General features: G+C 37.7%; 2 protein-coding genes across 6 annotated transcripts in view; both read left to right on the forward strand.

Annotated features, from left to right (window-relative positions):
• LOC122361531 (peroxidasin) overlaps window positions 1-6,072 on the forward strand; it is a 41,553-nt gene extending 35,481 nt beyond the window's left edge. Inside the window, exons 21-23 of the mRNA XM_043262325.1 lie at window positions 611-740; window positions 1,317-1,430; window positions 2,771-6,072. Coding sequence (XP_043118260.1) covers window positions 611-740; window positions 1,317-1,430; window positions 2,771-2,905 — 379 coding nt within the window. The 3' untranslated portion in view covers window positions 2,906-6,072. The remainder of the gene's footprint in view (window positions 1-610; window positions 741-1,316; window positions 1,431-2,770) is intronic.
• Window positions 6,073-12,020: 5,948 nt separating this feature from the next.
• Window positions 12,021-20,215, forward strand: zgc:113142 (uncharacterized protein LOC503524 homolog). Of its 5 annotated transcripts, none has more exons than XM_043263836.1 (6): window positions 12,021-12,128; window positions 17,616-17,698; window positions 17,787-18,203; window positions 18,296-18,448; window positions 19,384-19,517; window positions 19,605-20,215. In XM_043263836.1, the coding sequence occupies exons 1-6, from the start codon at window positions 12,091-12,093 to the stop codon at window positions 19,965-19,967; spliced, it is 1,188 nt and encodes a 395-aa protein (XP_043119771.1). In that variant the 5' UTR covers window positions 12,021-12,090; the 3' UTR covers window positions 19,968-20,215. The 5 variants fall into 5 exon arrangements, with proteins under 5 accessions (XP_043119771.1, XP_043119773.1, XP_043119770.1 ...); XM_043263838.1 differs by lacking the exon at window positions 12,021-12,128 and adding an exon at window positions 16,967-17,075; XM_043263835.1 differs by lacking the exon at window positions 12,021-12,128 and adding an exon at window positions 16,968-17,198.
• The last annotated feature ends 497 nt before the right edge of the window (window positions 20,216-20,712 follow it).

Here is a 20,712-nt window from a genome sequence, read left to right on the forward strand (position 1 = left end):
CAACAAAGATCATTCGTAAACTCTCATAACATTAGTGTAATGGACCATTTTCACACTTCCAGGGTTCTCCGAAACGAAAAGAATTTGTCCACATACCCACACTTGCGGTCTTTGCTGTAATGGTGTATTTTCTATATTCGTTTTTTTTCTACTAAATGACATGCAGTATCTAATTTTTATATATATATATATATATATATATATATATATATATATATATATATATAGTATCACAATTTAATTCCAGAACATGATGTATGATGGGATACACTAAGCCTCAAATAGTGCTCTTTGTGGTTTAGTTGTGCTTTTTTGTGCATTTTGAAGATCTAGGGAAGATCTACTGTAGTGGTGAACCGAAATTAGACTATGCCTTTCTAAAAAGCAAGAAAAAACATCGAGAGATTGATTACGTTGGTCATTCTCTCAGTTAAACAGTTCTGAAATTTAATGTCAATAGTGGTTTACTATATTAAAAACCTTTTGTTTTATTTTATAAAAATAAAAAAAGACATTTTCCAATGTTTATAACTGCGGAAAGAGAGCACAATTTAATTTGTCAAAGCTTATTTTTCAGTCGGTCTTACTTTTAATGATTTCTGTTTTTCAGCGCTTTGGAAGAAGCTCCAAGTGCAGTAAATATAACTGTTTCACCGAAGTCGAGCACTGAACCCTCCATTAAGGATTTTCAAGACTTTGTTGCTGACATGCAGAAAACTATCACAAGTTTACGAAAACAGGTATGCAATGTGAGACCGAGCTGCACTATACACCTTATCTGTTTAGTTAAACCTTGTGAAAATTGAGAAATTAGTGAATGAACGGACTTTTCTTGGTGACTGAGTAGATAAGGTCGATTGCCATCTGCTCAGACATGAGTGTTTGGCAGTGATGCTGAGAATAATGCTGAAAATGTGCACCAGGCCAAGAATCAAACTTTCCAGACACTTCTTTTGATTAATAACACAATACAGCCACAGCGATATAAAAAACTTCACAATAGATGTCTTTAAGCCAATATCAGATTTTAGCAGACCAAAAGAAGTTGATCTAAAAACACATACAGATTATACTGCATATCACTTGTTTCTAAAAGGTACCTGCTCATTCACAATTAATAACTGATTGTGCTGCCATTTAATCACTACAACCAGACATTTCCTGTTGACTGCTTTCCTGTTTTGATTCAGAATCAAGATGTATTATTTTAGTTTAATGTCCTGAATCAGAAATCACATCATAGACTATGAATCAGTATAGCACGGTGCATTAAAACAGAATGTATTGTAACATATATTGTAATGCAAAACTGACAGATAAAAAGACTTGAAGGCCGTCTGAGCAAGACAGACTGTGCAGATGAGGATGGGAGAGAGCGAGTTAATGGAGAGAGCTGGAAGAAGAACCCCTGCACCACCTGTCAGTGTCACGTAAGTTCTTCGGTGCATTGAGCATTTCTGACCATGCTGCGTTTTTTTACTTGCACGTGCACACGGTAATGTACCATTGGCTACACAATGTACCATTGTTCGGGTATTATAAACTCCAGACACGGAAACATTTGACTTATCTCAAGCAGTGATTCTCAGCTGGGTTTGGTTCGGGATCACAGAAATTGTTTGTGGAAAAAATTTGAAATGTGTAACTGCAATAAACTGTGATGCACAACCTTTGTTGTAACATAAGAAATACATCTTTCCTGCCATAAAAACGACCACAGAAGCTGGCATGGCGTTAAACAAACAGTGTAAAATAAGAGAAGCGTTTTGAAACATTAAACATGTTCATTTTGCTATTGTTATTATGCACAAGCACGCATTCAATATATATCATGATAATATTTGATATGTACATTTCAGTTTGTTTGTTTGTACGGTACCACTGTCAAACTGTCTATATATGTATATAAAGCAACTGGTTATTAAAATGGATGGATTTTTAACTGTATTGCATACTTTTAAGTTTCACTAGGCTGTGTTGAAAATGATTTAGAATAGTTTATTTATGATTTACCAATTGACTCATTGAGAAGATTTTATTTCCTCCATAATGACAAATTCTATCCACTTTTGGCGCTTAGTGAGGGTTTTCTTTCTCACTGCAAGTAAATATGCAGGATTCTAGCGCTCTCGTGCGCTTATTGTTGATGGATCAGTAGACAGACTGATTCCTAGTGGGAACTTAGCTGTCAGAAACTGAACAAAGTGTGCCATTGTGACTCAGTCTGGGATAGAATCAGCAGTAGTTTAAAGGGATAGTTCACCCAAACAGTAAAATTAGCTTAAAATAGGGTTACACGTTATTTTGAAAATCTGCTTTATACTAAATATTAGTCATTTTGAACTCTCATTAATTCACAACTACTAACTAGGGTAGGTTTAGGGTTAGTAGAGTAAGCTGGCATGTACTTGTAAAGTTTCTGATAGTCGTTATGTAGTGGTTGCATCAAAATAAAGTATTAGAAGATATTAATCAGACAGTTTACTAATACTCTAACGACTGCTTGCTGACTACAAAGTTATTTACTGTTAGTAGATTGTCTAAATAAAGTGTTATCAAAAATGGACCCATCCTCAGGTCACCAAGATGTAGATGAGTTTGTTTCTTCGTGTGAGCATGTTTAGAGACATTTAGCATTAGCAATGTAGAATTGCATCGCTTGCTCACCAGTGGGTCCTCTGCAGAGAATGAGTCCAAACATCTGATATCACAATAATGTGATGGTTCCCGCAGAAGTAATGTTTCGGCTCTGTGTCTCCGTCTCTGTTAGGAGGCCCAGGTGACGTGTTTCGTGGAAAAGTGTCCGCAGGCCGCATGTCTGAAGCCATTGACGCCCAAAGGCTCGTGCTGCCCCGTGTGCCTCGACCAGTCGTCACAACCGCAGGAGAACCAGCGCCACATATAACCTCAGGACACTTGACCAATGTGACCTTGAGCTCATGACTCCAAATGTTTCATAGTTGCGTTTCAGGGTTTTTTCGTTGTTTGTCAAGTATTGGTATTTTTGTTTGCATATCCTCAGATGCCCTCTACAAAGAACCAAAAAATACACTGCCTAAAAAAGTATTTGAACAGATGAATGTCGGGACCCTGTTTTCCTCCTCAGGCATGTTAACTGGGAGACGACTACCCAAAGTGTTCATTTACGAGACCTCCGGTCCTCGAGGGACAGACTTCAGCTCCAGCACTAATCAGACACACCAAACCAAAGTCTTCAAGATTACTTGAAAATGACAAAAAAATACATTTGAGATTTACATATTTGGATTGCATATAACGTTTCAGCCCATTTGGACTGCACAGTTTTAACAGAGTCAATGCTTTACGTATTTGTCAGTTGAGACGGGTAAGATTTCTAAATTAAATACACATGTTCATACTTAACACACATTTACAGATTTATGCTTATTCTGAGAATGCGTTTAAAAAAATAGGAATATTTAGATCAAATCAAATGGATGCAAAGATTAAAAAAAACTTGTTTCATCAATCTGGCGAAGTTGCATCGGTTTATTAGTTGATGTTAAAGCTGTATAAAACAACTGGAATTTTACGTGCAATTCAAATGCGTAAACGGTCAATTTAGGCCTAAACGTGTTTGTTTGTCGGAGCCGAACTCTCCAGGACCGGAGTTGCTCATTTCTGGTTGTTTTACAGAAGAAGCTTCCTCAGGTTTGGGATGCTGAAGAACTGGTGCTATCTTACTCCATTTAAGTGATTTGCCCAAGTCTCACGAGTGTTGTTTTATGCATTTAATTGTTTTGCAATACGCGATGCATCGTACGGTATATACACTCATTATGTGCTTTTTAAAACCGCACTTGAGCGAACATCCTTCGTTTTTGTAGTTACGCTAAAGACATTTTAAACCTTACTCGTACTTTTGCCTTGTTTATGGTGCACGGTATCATATTCTGGACATATGTAGAATATTAGTTCCCGCTTTTTATCTTCCTCTCACGTGGAGAAAAATGTGAATACCTTGAAATCAATCTTTGCCATGGGGGAAAAAAACTCTACTGATCATCAAATGTTTGTTTCCCTTGGCAACTGCGGGTTTTCGGAGACCTGGTGTTCTTTGCTTTATCTTGACAGAAAGCTGTTGTTGATGTTTTTGGTTTGGGAGCGACTGAGGTGAAGCGTTTGGGAAGTGCGGCACTGAGCTGACGTCAGGCTCTCTTTTAGGGTGTTACTGTACTTTTCTATCATGCTCTGTTCTACCGGCCCAGTATTTATATTCTCGTCATGAATGAAGGTCCAGATGTTTCCTCCCTTTTCAAACAGTGTTCAGAGAGATGTAAACAGTTGTGCCTCATCACAATACATCACTTGAAACACACACACACTTCTCTCGCAGCATCCAGTGTTTCACTATATTCGCATTCGCTCACTTAGCAAACGTTTTTATTCCAGCGGAAGAGCGATATTTGTTCTGATTCCGTTAACGATACGTTTTAGTGCTTTTAAGGAATCACTAAATAATGTTAGATAAGAGTCGGACTGCACTGTTTGTTACCGTGTAGCCAGCGAGGACGTTTTGCCGTTGTTTTGTTTTGTTTTTGTTTTCAGACTCGAGTTTTACTTTGGTGCTGTGGAAAAATTCGTTTAGTAGCTTAGAGTGATGTAGACGTATGTTGAGCATAAAGAACCATTACTAGAATTGTAACATGATGGAGATTATGCATACACAAATACTGCTGGTCGAGAGTTTGGAATAATTACTTTTTCTTAACCGATTGCATTTATTTGATCATTATTACAGTTTTATTACATCATTATTACATCATTATTACAGATCAATATTACAGTTAAACGGTTATTTTTAACCTTTAATTCCTGTGATACGAAGTTGAATTCTTAGCATAATTACTCCAGCTTTAAGTGTGCTGATTGGCTGCTTAGTTATTTGCGATTAATAGTGATTTATGTTATTAAGTGAAGTTGAAAACATTTTTCACTTTTTTGGTTTTTTGGAAACTGAGATGCATTTTAAGATTATTTGATAGGCAAAAAATATATAAAGTAAATGTTATTTCTGATTATCAATTTATTGCATCCTTGTTGAATGAAACTATTAATAGTAAAACTTACTTCAAAATTTTGAACGGCAATGCATCATGTTTTCCGTGAAAATACACTCAACTATTGTCAATACTGGTCGTTTTAGAATGATTTCTGGAGGATCGTGCGGCACCGACGATTGAAGTAACGATGCTGAAAATTCAGCTTTGCATTACAGGGCTAAATACAAAATGCTTCTTTTAATCTGGAAAGACATTTCACAATTTTTACCATAATTTTGATTAAAGTAAATGCAGTCTTGGTGAGCACATATTTATTCCACATTTTGACCAGCGGTGTATAATATGTGTACTATTATTATTATTATTATTGTTATTATGTAAATAGAAACTGGTCCTCAGTTCCCAACCCTAGAAATTCAACAGCACTTCTTATGTTGAATGTGAAGTTTCCCCGACACTGTCACACACCTCGTACCAAAGAGCAAACGCGTGTGTTTTGTTTAGTGCACTGGTAAGACGTTTGAGCTGTGGCGTGTTTGAGTTGAGTTTTTTGTTTTGTTGGAGTCTGACTCGTCAAGAAAGCCATATCCTGAGCTGGGGAGTGAGCTTCTGCTCCTCTCTAAAACATTCCGCTGCGTCCTGATGAAACGCCATCGAGTCACCGTTACAATCACCGTCTGCTTGTTCGGTTGCAGTCGCGCTGGTTGGTGATCGGGAAAGTGACTGCTGTTGTGTTGAGAGCAGCTGACTGAATTTTTACTGTTTTTACCATTTGTGACTGCATTCGGCTCTTTTATCTGTTGTGTGGTTCTTTATCAGTGTTTTTTACTCCCAAATGGCCTGCCTTCCTTCCTAAATGATCTAACAACCTCTCGAAGACCTTCCCCCAAACCAAACTGTGCACACATTGCCATGGACATGCACTGCCCTGCGAGACTGAACATGCTCAAGTGGTCAAAGTGATTCTTATATTTTGTATTGTATTTTTGCCAAAGACTGTTTGCACTGCAACGTATGCCTTTCAACAATAAAATGGCCACATATGAAACGGCTGTTTTATTTCCAACACCCACTGTACGTCTAGCCGCAGTGTACATATACGCATAGCGCTTTTTATGCTACAAATTGTTGCAAAGCAGCTTCGCATTGCATTGTCCGTAACTCAATTTGGTTCATGTTCATGTGCAGTTAAATCAATGATAGATCGTTTAAACCCTTTCTTCTTTTTTTAAATGTGAGAAGTAAAAGCTAAATGTGTAGAGAAAATGCTGTTTCAGATTTAGGAAATGTTGTGTGTGGTGAAAGATGCAGTTAAGTTGTGCTCTTTATTGCTGACAGCAACCCCTAAAGGGTTCAAATATATGTTTGATGTTTTCTGTAGACTGCTTTGAGAACTCGCTCTCACTCCAGTCCGAAAATGAAACGCAATCTATTCTGAAACGATGGCTTTGCGGACACGTTACATGGAAGTAATGAGGAAAAGCGTTCAGCTGCAGGTCTAAAAAGTTGGCACGGGAACAACTAACGGCTAAAAAAGCGATGCATTTTTAAAAGATTCAGCTGGGAGAACATCTAGCAACTAATTAAGTTAATTGACATCAGGTCTGAAGGTGATTAGCTGTAAAAGGGATGTCTTAGAGGGGCAGAATTAAAGAAGGGTAGAGGCTCTCCAGTCTGTGAAAGAGTGAGTAAAAAGAGGAATGCTATCAAAAAACAACATTCCTCAAATCATCTACAATGCATAGCATCATCAAAAGATTCAGAGAAACTGGAGAAGTCTCTGCGTAAGCGACGAGGCTGAAGACCTTTGCTGGATGCCGGTGGTCCTCAGATGACACCGCATCGCTCATCAGACTTGATTCTGTCATTGACGTTACTAAATGGGCCCAGGAATACTTCCAGAAACCGGTCGTGAACACAATCGGCCGTGCCATCTGCAGATGACAACTTAAGCTCCATCATGTAAAAAGGAAGCCATGTGTGAAGATGGCATTTATTATGTAAGTGTATGAATGTCAGACACTGTAAACCACAGAAACCCCTAAATTCTGCAGGACAGTCTCAAACGTGCACAGCTACTCACGTCTGTCCGCTAGGTTGAGTTTGTCATTCCGAGGAAACATTTGTGGATATCATATGCTTGTGGGGGTAACATCCAATTATACACTATTAGCATTTCAGCAGAAAAAAGAAAGCTGTGCATATGTTGTTGTTTTTTAATAAATAGTGAGTATAAATAGTGCTTAGTGAGTAAATGATATGTTACTGACCTAACTTTCAGTAAACGGACTTCACTGTAAAACGTTATATTTGAAATCAATCACCAAATATTCCACATGTACCACTGGTGTTTGGACTTTGAGTATTCCACTTATGGCTATATTTTTAATTATTGCCCAAATATGATTGCATTACAGAAATGGCTATTTAAAATTTTTTTAATAAAATCAACCTATAAGTGTCTGTGGGAAAAAAACGCTTTTCAGGTAAAATGTATTACACTCAAGTGACATTAGTTAGGATTAGTTTAACGTTAGCATTGACTTTAGGTTGGGTATAGTATGGGGTTTGAAAGAAGACCGGCATTATCTTTCCACCCAAAACAAGAGAGCAATCTGTGCAAATGTTTTGTTGGCCCAGAGGAGAACACATTCTCTTCACATGAGCTGTTTTCTTTTCAGGGTTCAGCCTGGGAGTAGAGCCAAGTTGCACAATTAGGCTCCCCGTCATCTGGGCTTGTATATGTGTGTCGGTCCCCGTAACGTGGCCCCTGACTTCAGCTAGGCTTATCTCTCCGTGGGGACTCCCAACTCACAGAAACGCCTCTAAGTGGATACAGGAGAAAGAAAAAAAACTTGAAATGAAAAAAGCTGTCCTGAATTGCACGTGCTCAGAGATTTCACTGCAGGCAAGGAATCTAGTGTGTAATGAATTGCACATCTGAACGAGAAGCAGTGAGGTATGAATGAGAAGTTCACCACGGGATTCAGAAACTGCACCCAATAACGAAGGAAAAGAAAGCTTTTTTTTTTAGGTTTTGTGCAGTCATTTACAAATAAAATGTCTATTTACACTGGTTTTTAAAGCCCTTTTGAACACCCAAAAGTGCCGAAAGTGTACTCGCCCTCGGGCCACCCAAGATGTAGATGAGTTTGTTTCTTCATGGGAACAGATCTGGAGGAATGTGTCGTTTCATCGCTTGCTTAGCAATGGTTCCTCTGTAGTGAATGGGTGCCGTCGGAATGATAAAGAACATCGCAATAACCCACCAGTTAACATCCTGTGAAGCAAAAAGCTCATGATCAATCAATATGTTTTAACATTAAAATCTTGCTTCTGTCCAAAATACCTTGAGAACATCTACAATAAGTCCATGATGGATAACGCTTGCGTTAATGAAAAGGTTCATCCCGTTCACAAAATGCACTTAAACGGTGTTGACCTTAAAAGTGACCTCTGCTGTGACTGGGTAATATTATTGCGTATTTTTCTGGATTTGTATGGTATGAGTCGTGCTTAGGTCACTTTATCACAGACTCATCCACACCTACTTTGCAACGAATAAAAAAAAACATTAGCGCCATCTGGTGGTCTAGAGGATGAATAGCATCTCGTGCATGGAACCAGACATGTGGGGGTTGGCGCTTTAAAAAAAAGTAGTCCTTTTATTCTTTTATACACACAGCAGTCTTTCAGATGAGATGTTAAACCGGGGTCCTGACTCTCTGTGGTCATTAAAAATCCCATGACTCTCATTGTAAACATTAGGGGTGTAACCTGCCAAACTCCCTCCGCTGACCTGCTGGTCAGTCATGGCCTTCTAATAATCTCCATGCACTAAACTGGAGCATGGCGCTTTTAGTACATTCTGGCTACGTCCTTTGAGATAACAAATGAACATTTACCCAACAATAAATTATTAAATCAAAATGTTAAATTGAACTGATGTGCCTTGCAGTGCAACCATTTAAATATAGTGTCCAAACACACACACACGATAAGAACAATAGGGCTGGTTGCAAGGTCGGTAATGGGCTCAATTCTAAATTTGCTTTAGTTAAGTGTATCTGCCAAATGAGTATATGCAAGCTACATTTCAATTTATAATACAGTGTCGTGACCAGATGGGAAACTTAAATCCAGCATAATTAGCAAATGGTAGGCACAACAGTAAACTTGTTAGCATTCATGCTAATCACATCATGTTTTCTAATCACATATGAAGCTTATTCATGTATACAGTTTAGCTTCCATTGATTTAAGCATACTGTGAGAAAAAGAACGTTCACACGTCAAGAACATACTGTGTGAGTCACTGTTGGCTTGCCTGTACCTTACATGCTTGCAGCTGTTGACCCACTTGCAGAAGATACATTCTCATGCTCTACTGTATAATATTTGATACACAACGTTCTTAAATGATCATCAAGAGTCTGCTGAAAATCTGTCCTTCTGTCATCTGAGTGACAGTTTAGACTTTTTATCACATGGTTGAACAACTGTCCACTTTGTCATGTCTTTTTGTCTGTGAACTGATTTTTTAAAATAAAAATAAATGTAAGAACCACCCTGATACAGAGACCTAGATTTAACTTAATTCTAAAGTCCAAGTCTTAAGCCTGAGATTAGACAGTGAAAATAAACACTGAAAATAAAGTTGACGTGAAACATGTAAAGATGCAATGAAATGAAATATAGAAACGTAAGTTTATGCCTGCTTTAAATGTTGTAGGATGTTAGGTGTGAATTACTTAAATGAGTTTAGTGTATTAGATTAATAAGAAAAGAAGTTCACCCATTTTCATGAGCTTATATTAAAAATCTCAATAGTTACTTCTGTATTCCAATGGCTTGAATGTATAATTATAGGCTATAACATACTATAAAATGGATTTTAATTTCCAGTTAATTAGTATGCATAAAAGTGCTTAAATTACTTACTTGACGTAATAAATCAATATGCATATAATATTTTTTTTTCAGTTTTCTGGATTTAGACTTATTAGGGTGTGTTCCGCAACAGCAATACCGTTTTATATGATATCACTTCATAATATCGTTTAGATAATTTCACGGTATTACCGAAACTTCCACAAAAGTTTATTTGTTTTGTTACTTCCCAGATAATCAGTTTAATTTAAGTAAATATTATGCCCGATACGTGTTGAAATAATTTGGTCTTTAGATGCTAATTATGACGAGTCTGCGTCAATCCATCAGCGTCGCCCTGGTTACCAGCGAGCAGCACCTGGCCACGCCTATCACAGGCTGATGGGTCACACCTGCAGCTCGTCAGGAGCTGGCTATATGTATTTCCACAAGCATTGCGGCGCTTCTTGAAAGCTGCATAGCTGCTGCGGTCAGATGAATGCTGGCCACCCCAGTTCAAGCATGTAGGATAGTGCAAGGAACAAATGTAGCTTTCCTGCTTTAGCTATTTGGTACCCACTTCTTTTTTTTCACTTTTCAGACTGCTCACGTAGCATGCATATGTCAATAGCTGGCTTTAAAGTCGTGTGCCACATACTTATCACTCTTATCAGTTTTTTCTTGATACCCTGCCTAACAACATGTGAAGATTAGGGCTGTCTAATTGTCTGGAAAACTAATCTCAAATTTTTAATTATTTGACTTTAATTTCTGAAAATTACTTCTCTTCTGGGGCCACAAGAGGACGCATTGAGCAAAATAATACCATAATGCAGCAATGTTTATAGACCACATATAATCAATTGTACGAGACGTGAATGCATGGTGATAGATGTCCCTCTAGAAAATGCGATATAATTGTGTTCTGTGTGAATGGAATAGCTTGGTTTAGGTTTCTTGGAGAACAACACTGGATGTGAATAAAAAACTTTTGCCAGCCCTAGAGGAGATGAAGAGCTGTTTGACATTTTTTGGGCTTTTTGACCTCAAGACTCCCCTTCAAGGCAAATACGTAATAGCTTTAGTTGTTAGGACTGCATTGGGTTTGGTTGGGAGTGTGTGGTCAGACATCTTGTGGGAGACCCGTGAGGAACAGTGGGATTCTGTATGTTACGCCACATCTACGCCGCTCCGCGCCGTGCCTCAAAGTCTGTCTACACCGGACACAGCAATGCTGTGAAATCTGTGTTGAAATGACAGAATGCTGCAGCAGTTGACTGTTGGGGATTTGTCGTATTGCACTCTGCGTAGACGGCATCACTTATTATAATAATTTTTTTGTATTTTGTTGTGCCGTAATGCACTGCTCAGGTGCATGGTGTAATAGAAACTAGGTCTAAAATTACGTTTTGGAATTAACAACAGAGGTGAAGAAGAGATGCAGGAGAAATAATGCATTTTAAGTAAATATCTTGAAATATATAAACAGATTGATGTCTTAAGGTGCGGAAACCATATTAAATCATATTTTATTGGTAAATGTTTGTGTTCTTAGAACATTTTCCGTGAAAATAAAATACATATTTAAAACAAAAAACTTATATCATGTGACTATTACACATCTCTCCCATGACAGTCAGCTCATAGCACATGTTGTCAGTGAATAAGCATTTTCTTTGTTAGTATGTTTTGCTATTATTATTATCATAATTTGTATTTGTTATTAGGCATACTGAGTAGAAACAAGGTCGCTCCAATAATGCACCATTAAGGCATTCACTGAATTATAAATAATACAGAGTACGGAGTAATTGTTTAATGTAATTATTTGTCATTTTTAATGCATTTTTTTATGTTATTATTGAGCAGCTTTTTGTGGAATGAATGGCTTGTCTGTTTTCTCAAGGCTCCCTGCGATTGCCGCATGCTTGTTTGAGTTTATTGTTTCACAAAAGACATGAAATCAGATTTTCCAGTTTTATGATCTTTTGTCAAATACGTATGTAGCAGCTCTTTATCTTTTTATCTAAATTCATGCATCCAGCATGGCATTTCCCAGTGCAATCACGAGTGTCATGATGTCAGTTGGTTAGGTCGAATAAATGAAGGTCTTCCAACCATCATACAGCTGAAGAAACCACTTGTGAGACCGATGCCATCTTCATCCCATGAAAAACCAAGGCTTGGCGTTTTATGAATGACATTTTACCTGGATTTTCGTCGCACGAGCCAAAAGTAAGTTTGGGGAGGAATGCGTTGCATTGTGTAAAAAAATGCTATTAACATTTTGGGTTAATATTTGTGAAAAGATTATATTTTAGATGATGTTATCAGTCATTGGTTTCAGTACTTTAATTCAACAGCGCTGTAAAGAGAAAGTCCATTTTTAAAAAGTATATATAACCTGCTCAAGTCTCAATTAATAAATGGTGACAAAAATGAATGGCTAGAATGGCTAAAGCGCTGTATTTGTTTTTAATGAAGTTTTCAGTAGTGTGTAATGCCTCAGGAGACTGCTGTCACACCGAACAACATTTCAAGCTATTCTGACATACTGTTTCCAGCATTTAGACTCCCTATCCTGAATACACATCAGTAATCAAAGCTTTAAACTTATGCTCAGCAATGTTGAAAATCTGCCTGTTATATTAAAACACGACACTGCGATACTGAATAAAGAAACAGGGAAGCAGTTCCGAGAAGACGCTACAAAATAAATGAGTACGAACAGGACGGATTCGAGATTTACTCTTAAAAAAAAAAAAAAAAATTAAGGAAAACCAACAGTCCGTTTTTTGGAATCCCGTAAAAAAGCCCACAGAAGAAGTGTTCTGGGAAAACTTTCATTGAGCCTTTGTGCACTATGAAAGGCCTTTTTCTTTGAGGACAGTAAAATTAAGGCATGTCCACTTTCCATAACCCAGGATTACCAGCTACGGTCAGCTGCTCAAAGGAAATGTCCGAGTTTATTCAAACATTCAAATTTTGCATGTGTGCAATTAATGTTATCAGAGCTCCCGATAAATTTGATATTAAACATGTATCTGATATATTAACAATCTGGATATTGTTCGATAAATGCAATCTAATACATTCATTAAAGATGATTTATTTCTGATTCATAAATGCCACGTTGCGTTAACATTGTCGTAGTTGGAACTTCTTTACGACAATTTGATATGATTTATTTAATTTGAATTGTTTACATTTTTAGTCATCGATGAGAATCAGCTAAACCATTACGAAAATATTTTAATGTGTTACGTTCATTGTTTGTCCGAGTAAAAGTGAATAAATGTGCCAGTGTGCAACAGATAACAAGCATGCAGAATTCAGACGCAGAAAAAAGGCGGATCATAACTTTGCTAATAATGTGGCATGATATTTGTTTAGGCAGAGTAAAACCGAGACTGTGACAACAGTCCAAAAGTTAGCAGTCCTAAATAATCACAAATTATTTCCTATAATAAGCAAATACTTAATTTTCATGCTTATACATTAAAAAGTTCTCTTTGTATCCACCTTATTTTTCAATGTGGATGTGAGCTATGTTCAAGAAACTAAAATGGTTTATTCTACAACCCAGTGTGTTTATAATTAATTTTTATCATTTATAATTACATTTAAGGCCTACATTTTAGGACTAAAACTAGCTCCTGAATCTGTGAAACACTAGAAGTAGTGAAGAGGACTCTTAAGTCACTAAGACCAAGCCACAAGCTTGAATTAACAAGTTGGGCAAGAAGCAGCAGCTATTCTTGTCTTTCTTTTTTTTTATTTTCTTATTGTCTTACTGTCAGTCATGAATACTCTAATCATTCGTAATGTAGTTTAATCTACAGAAAAGCACATAAGTTTAAAGTCTGGTCGATAGATATACAGTAGTTAACATCTGAAGTGGATCAAAAACTCTCAAAGTTGTCCTAAAACCTTATAATAAAATGTAATAAATGTAAATTAAAAAAACCTGCGTTACCCGGCCCCCCAATGCGTAAAGCACGTAACATGTTCAGAACAAATTTAAAGTGACACAACCATACTGTATACATAGATGCCTCATTAGTACATTTGTATATCTTTGAATATTCATTGATTATTATGGTGAATGACGTCATTTTGACCTTACCGAGATGGCTGCAGTCGAAAAAGGCATGTACATATATTTGTGGGCTGCTCGTCATGGAAGAGAGGGGAGGAGTCAGCAGAGCTTATTAGCATTTAAAGCAACATGGACTTGAATGGCTTGAAAACGAAATACTGATTTTGACGGTGAAGACAGTGTTTTTAGACTACGCTCTCAGAAATAAAGGTACAAAAGCTGTTACTGGGGTGGTATCTTTTCAAAAGGTACATGTAAACGTAAACGTACATATTAGTACTTAAAGTGGACTAATATATATTATATGTGTATATGTATTACATGTTTAAACCTAATAGATACAAAATTGTACCTTTTGAAACGGTACTGCTCTAGTGACAGCTTTTGTACCTTTATTTCTGAGAGTGTACCATTGGGAAGTATATTATAGACACTAAAGAGTTAAATCAACCCCTTTAAGACTCCTTTCTATTCCTCGGTCAGTGTTTGTCTCAGCAACTTTGTGAATAGGTTTTATGAGAAAATAGAAAACTCTTTTGTTTAGGAGAACTCATGTTTTGTGAATACGTGCCCTGAAAATGGTAAGGGCACAATTACTAACCACGAACATAAACCAAACAATTTGAATGCCAAATATAATTTAAGCTTCAAGGATGGCATTATATACACCACTAATTGATAACAAACAAACAATGAAAAAATTATTAAAGTATGATTGATGCGAAAACCTGTATTGTCCATAAATGCATGAAAGTGTCCCTTGTAATTGAAGAAAGACAAGATCCAAACATGTAGAGCACTATTAAAATCACCCAGCAATAGTCCATTAGTAACTTACACTGAAAGAAGTTGTTCTTAATCCTTGTACACCAAATCCAACTGGATCCATGAGCAGTGTCAGTAGAATTCATATACAGGAATCCATTTGATCTCTGAATTCATGAATTACCCAGAACGAAGTTGTCAAAAAGGAGTTGTAAAAAGGAGAAGCACATATATAGGCTTGGACCTCTACCTCGTAGTTGGAGTGATGAAGCTAAAACTAGCTAAAGCTCCATGAAGGAAGTCCGGGAGAAAAAAACCCTGAGACAAGATTAAGGTTCCAGCTGGATCTCAAGAACAGATTTGCATAGCTCCCAACTGAAGAAGTCTCCCTGGAACAAGAATGGGAAAGAATCAAAAGCCCTTTTAAAGTTATTGAAGTGCATTTGGAACAAAGAAATACCGACAGACTGGGAGACAGGAATTATAGTAAAACTAACAAAACGGGTTAGTTTTACTATGTGGAAACTGGAGGGGAAATCACATTACTCACCACGCCAGCAAAATCCATGTGAAGATCATCCTGGATAGAATCAAGGGCCCTTTGGACGTCAGACTTTGCTACGAACAGGAGGGATTCTGGAAAAAGAGATCCTGCACAGACCAAAACGTCATGCTGAGGATTTTTATCAAACAAATCCTAAAGTGGAATGCAGGAGTATACATTTTGTTCATCAACTTAGAAAGAAGCCTTATTAAAAATCCTTTGAACCTATGGAATCCTGGAAAAAATGGTCCAGATTGCATTGCTGTCGCGGAGGATTCAAGAAACAGGAATGAAGAGACTGGCCCTGACTAGAGAAGGAAAGAAAGCAGGTCTGGAAATCAACATCCCAAAAACAATAGAGACTAAGGTGTGGAACAAATGCACCACCTATACAGTTCATAAGTAAGAGGTCGAGAGAGTATGAGATTTCATCTACCTGGGCAGTGAGTGTGACAGCTGGTACAGAAGAGGACATTGCTGCACGAATCATAAAATCAAATCAGGAATTTGTGATTTTTAGGCAAATATAAGACTGAAGACAAAGCTCGGGGAATCCAAAAGAAATCTGTCCTCAGAAAATCTGGTGGATGACTAGATCCCTAGAGAGCAAAATTCAAGCCTCAGTCAACAGGAAGTTTCCATATATTCTGGCAATCTGGTGGCCATGACTGATGAAAAGATCTGTGGAGGACCAATGTGGAACGACATCAGAAGAAGAAAATGGATGGATTGGACACCCTCAAAGAAAGGACGCAGAGAGAAGTTTTATCAGAAAAGTTCTCGACTGAAATCATACTGAAAAAAAGGCCATCCGAGCGAGAAGAACGTGGAGGCAGACAGTAACAGAACTGACCAGAATCTGAAAGAACTGTCCAAGAAAGAAAGAACAACATTCAATGATCCTACTACTGCTTTTGGTATGTGAAGAGACTTTGAACCAGCATATCAAAAAATGTTTTCACTTTCCCTACCTTTAAATTTTCAAGAAATATTCATGCTGTTTACCTTCGCTTATTGAGGTCTATGAAGGACAGTAATGTTTGTATGCCTTGTGCTTTTGCAATAATAAGAATATACTAAAAAGGAAACTAAAATAAGAACGACAGACTAATGGCATGAACGAGTCAGTTAATAAAGCGGTTCCCAACCCTGGTCCTGAGCTGGGCACTCAATAACTTCTTTAAACACTTTCCCTCTGGGAAATCCCTGTTGCTATTTTGAAGTACGTTCCACTTCGCAAAGTGGCACACTTCAGGCCACTCTATAGACCACAATGCAACACTATTATGACATCTTCACAGATCGTGTTTAATCCCCACCCCAAACAACATAATCTATTAGTTGTTTTTTTTTTGTACTTTTATAGCAACCTAACTATACCTACAGTATATATATATATATATAGAATGCTGCAACAATTTCTCTAGGGCAAAATGTAAACAATAAACCAACTTTATAGCAGATTTTAAGTGTTCAAGGGTTCAAGTCGTTCCAATTCAGCTCATTGCAAGGGTGCCGCCAGAAGTGTGCGCTCATACAACGTAATCAATGAGTGAACGAGATGCAGGGAAGTTTGCAAATGAAGGGCATAAAAAAGCGGACTGGAACGCAGCCCTAGAGACACCCCAACACTGCTAATTTTGCATGCCTTCCTAATCAGACACACCTGATTCAAGCCATCTGCTCATTAGTAGAGACTCCAAGACCTGAAACTGGTGTGTCAGAGAAAAAGGACACGTGCAAAATGTGTAGCTCTGTGGTGCCACCAGGACAGGTTGGAAACCGCTTTTAATCATTTGAGAAGTTCAAAAGAACGGTTTGTTATGAGTCTGAACTAATAACGCTCTTCACATTGAATGTGTTTTTGGTTTTTTGAAACAAACCGTTCAAAAGACAGGTAGTTATTTTTGAGCAGAAGCAGGCTGTTTGTGTGCATGTATCTTTATGCAGTGAGCTGCTGCTCGTTATAGGGTGGTTGTTATAGAGTGATTTACTCTCAGATGAGGTTAAAGTGAATGCTGCGTAACAGGTGACCTTCGAAGTCCAAATAAATAGTTTGAAGCTGTATAATACACACACACACACACACACGTGTGTGTGTTTGTTGTCTTTTTGTTTTCGTATAAGTGACATGTGAAAGCTTCTCATTCTTTTTTGAATTAAAGAACCAACACAAATCTCACTGCATCCCCTCTTGTGATTAAACCACCGAACAGAAACCTCAATCTGGAACATCTGTAAATCTGTTGATAATCTTAATTTGCTGCCTGTAGTTTACAGTAAATCTGATCACAGCTCTTAATCGTTTCATCAGTCTGTCTTTGAGCGTGACCTGGTTGCAGTTCTTACTCATTGGGTGTTTGCATGTCAGCAGATACCACAAGGAAAAAAAAACAGGTAAAATGTTGCTGTGACAATACATGATATTATCTGCATGACATATTATCTTGCTCTTTTCATTTAATTATTTTTTCTGTTTTTAAAGGTTCCTCGGTTAGAGCTCAAGGATTCACAATGAAGCCATTGTTTTTCAGCATGACCGTCCTGCTCGTTTCCTACAACTGTTTGAGCCAAGAACACACTTACACATATTTCGGTCTGGTCATCTGCTTCGTGCTCTGGGCAAAAAAATTATTCCACGCAGAAAAGGGCTTGTCGGATGGATTTGGCCGGGCGGTGTTGATCACAGGTTGCGATAGTGGATTTGGACATCATCTTGCAAAGAAACTGGACCGCATGGGCTTCACGGTGTTTGCTGGATGTTTATGTGCCGAGGGTCCCGGGGCTCAGAGTCTGGTTGAAGAAGGCTCTGACCGTATGAAAGTGCTCCAGCTGGATGTGACCAAAGATGAAGATGTCAGCTCGGCCAAGGATTTTGTGCAAGCAAATTTGCCAGAGAAGGGTAACTTAAACACTTCAATGCGTCTTATTAATAGCACCTCACATTTCATGAAGGAAAACCCTCTTGTTCTGTCTATTTTTGCAATTTTTCAGGTCTCTATGCTGTGGTAAATAATGCCGGAATAAGTGACTGGGGAGAGACGGAGTGGAGCACTGCCAAAGACTTCCAGAAGATGTCTGACATTAACCTGTTTGGTGCCATCAGAGTCACCATCCCATTCTTGTCACTTGTCAGAGCATCCAAAGGTCATTGGTGCCTTATATTAACAGCTTACTAACATCATTGTTGATGAAAGTGCTCCTATTATGCCGTTTTTAAGGTTCCTAATGTTGTTTCGGGAGTCAATAGGCCAACAATGGGTTTATATTCGTGCAGGGACAAAATTGCTGAAATAATATCTTTTGGAAACGGTGGAACGTAAAGACAGCGTTGCACGAAAAGGGCACAGAGGTACATGCTTTTACGAGACCAGGTTGGGTTATACGATTACATCAGTAGGCCTACTTTCACAATGACCAATTTGCAACAGCTGCTGCAAATGGATAGTAGAGATTTTTAGTAACAGGACTGTCTGAATCATATGTCGAAATCATCTTAGTTTTGAACTTAACGGGTAAGTACAATGATGTAAACACCAGTGAAATATCACATATGAGATCGCGGGAAGCCCTGCGTCTGCCACCATAATCTTAATAATATCTGTGATTCGCCACAACGTTGAAATCTTGTAGTGTGTGCGTGTTTAAGATTTGAGGGAAGATAATCTGCAAGGGTTCTCCTTATGTGTGTGTGCTGCTACCAGATTTCATAATCGGTTACGATTTTAAAACACCTGTAGTGCGAGCCCAGTTTAACTTCTAAAACTTTATTTTATTGGGTTTACAACATCCTGCATTTCAATGGGTGAAAATGAAAAATCATTTAAACCTGACAATCTGTTACACAATAAAACGCAAATGGTATTTAGTGCAGCAATATTTCAAATAAATGAGGAAAAAATTCACGTTTCTTAGCGCTGTCAAAATAAAAGTGTTTCTGACATTAATCGGCCAAACAACAAAAGCTTTCTGGGTGATGCAGACAATTTAAAAATGCCTTGACGATATATATTACATTTGGCTTTTAGGTGATATGTAGAATTTGTTTTACTTACCTTTTTAATTTCATCATTCATTCTCAGGTCGTATGTTATACGTGTCAAGTGTCTTTTCTTTCTTCAACTGTCTGAACATGGGAGCATACAGCGTATCCAAACGGGGGCTGGAAGCATTCGCAGACTGCTTGAGAATAGAGATGGCCAGTTTTGGAGTTAAGGTAAAGTCATTCTCGTAAAGGTAACCAACGTTGTCATTGATGTTTAAAGGCCTAAGCACTGATTTTTTTTTTTTTCTGTTCTTGTAGGTCAGTATTATTCAACCTGGAAATTTTGGCATGGCCACAAACATTCTGCCCAAGAAAACACCGCAAGACATTTGGGATGATTTTGACGAGGCACGTAAACTAACATTCAACCAGAAATACATTAAGATGGCATGTGACTGTTTCAATTCATTATGTACTTCAGGATTTAAAGATTGCTCTATGGTTATCAATGCCATGTTGCATGCCCTCACTGCTCCCAAACCTCAAACCCGATACCTGCTTGTATCCTGGAGAGATAAGGTTTTTTTCTACATTTGCCCCTTTCTCCCTGCTATTATCACCGATTCTGTGTTTTTTGCAAGCTCCATGTATCACAAGCGTAAAGTAATGCTTTACTCATAATTTGTGTATTCATGATGAGAACGAGAGAGCTCGCTTTACACAGATGAGCGTTTAAAGTGTTGCTTTAAAACATGAGACATTTGCAATTTTTGTAGTTCACCAAAACACTTAAATGTACTGAAATATTCTTTATTATTAAGGTGTGTTATGTACTCCTTCCCCTGTTCTTTCTGAGTAGGAGCATCATAAAGTTTTAGTCACAGATAATTTTCTCCTGGACAACATTAAATGCACTATAAGATCAAAAACGACTTCCAATTCATTCCCCTTTTAACTGGACACGGAGTGTGACCGCTCTTATGTATGGAGTATTTATGCAACAAAAATGCATTCTCTACACCACAGGACCACTAAAACCATTAAAGGTGACAGTTTAACCTGAAAAGACTACTGTTGCAAAAGTTTGGGGCGGTGATATTGATTTGAAATGTTGTTTTTTAAAAGAAATATGAACTTTCTATTCATCAAAGGATCCCTAAAATGTTGAATCATGGTTTCTGTAGAAATATGACGCAATGATTCTAGAGCAGAAAAATAAGCATCACACAATGATTTCCAAAAGATCATGTGCTGATCATGTGAAAATGCAGCTTTGCGTCACAGTGCTACCTTATATTTTAAAAATAAAAAGCATTATAATAGTAGTAATGATAATAATGACCTATAAACTTTGTCCGTTAAACTGTATGGTGAATTTGTAAAGTTAATGTGGGTATGTTATGATGCTATATTGTATCTGTATGCA

Source organism: Puntigrus tetrazona, chromosome 17 (assembly GCF_018831695.1).
Source record: "Puntigrus tetrazona isolate hp1 chromosome 17, ASM1883169v1, whole genome shotgun sequence".
NCBI classification, from domain to species: Eukaryota; Metazoa; Chordata; class Actinopteri; order Cypriniformes; family Cyprinidae; genus Puntigrus; species Puntigrus tetrazona.

Excerpts from the sequence above, each read along its gene's own strand:
- zgc:113142 (XM_043263835.1), top strand. The coding sequence starts at position 17,158 with ATGTGTTTTTGGTTTTTTGAAACAAACCGTTCAAAAGACAG. Across the intron at positions 18,204-18,295 it reads AGCAAATTTGCCAGAGAAGG|GTCTCTATGCTGTGGTAAAT; the intron begins GTAACTTAAACA and ends GCAATTTTTCAG. Across the intron at positions 18,449-19,383 it reads ACTTGTCAGAGCATCCAAAG|GTCGTATGTTATACGTGTCA; the intron begins GTCATTGGTGCC and ends ATTCATTCTCAG.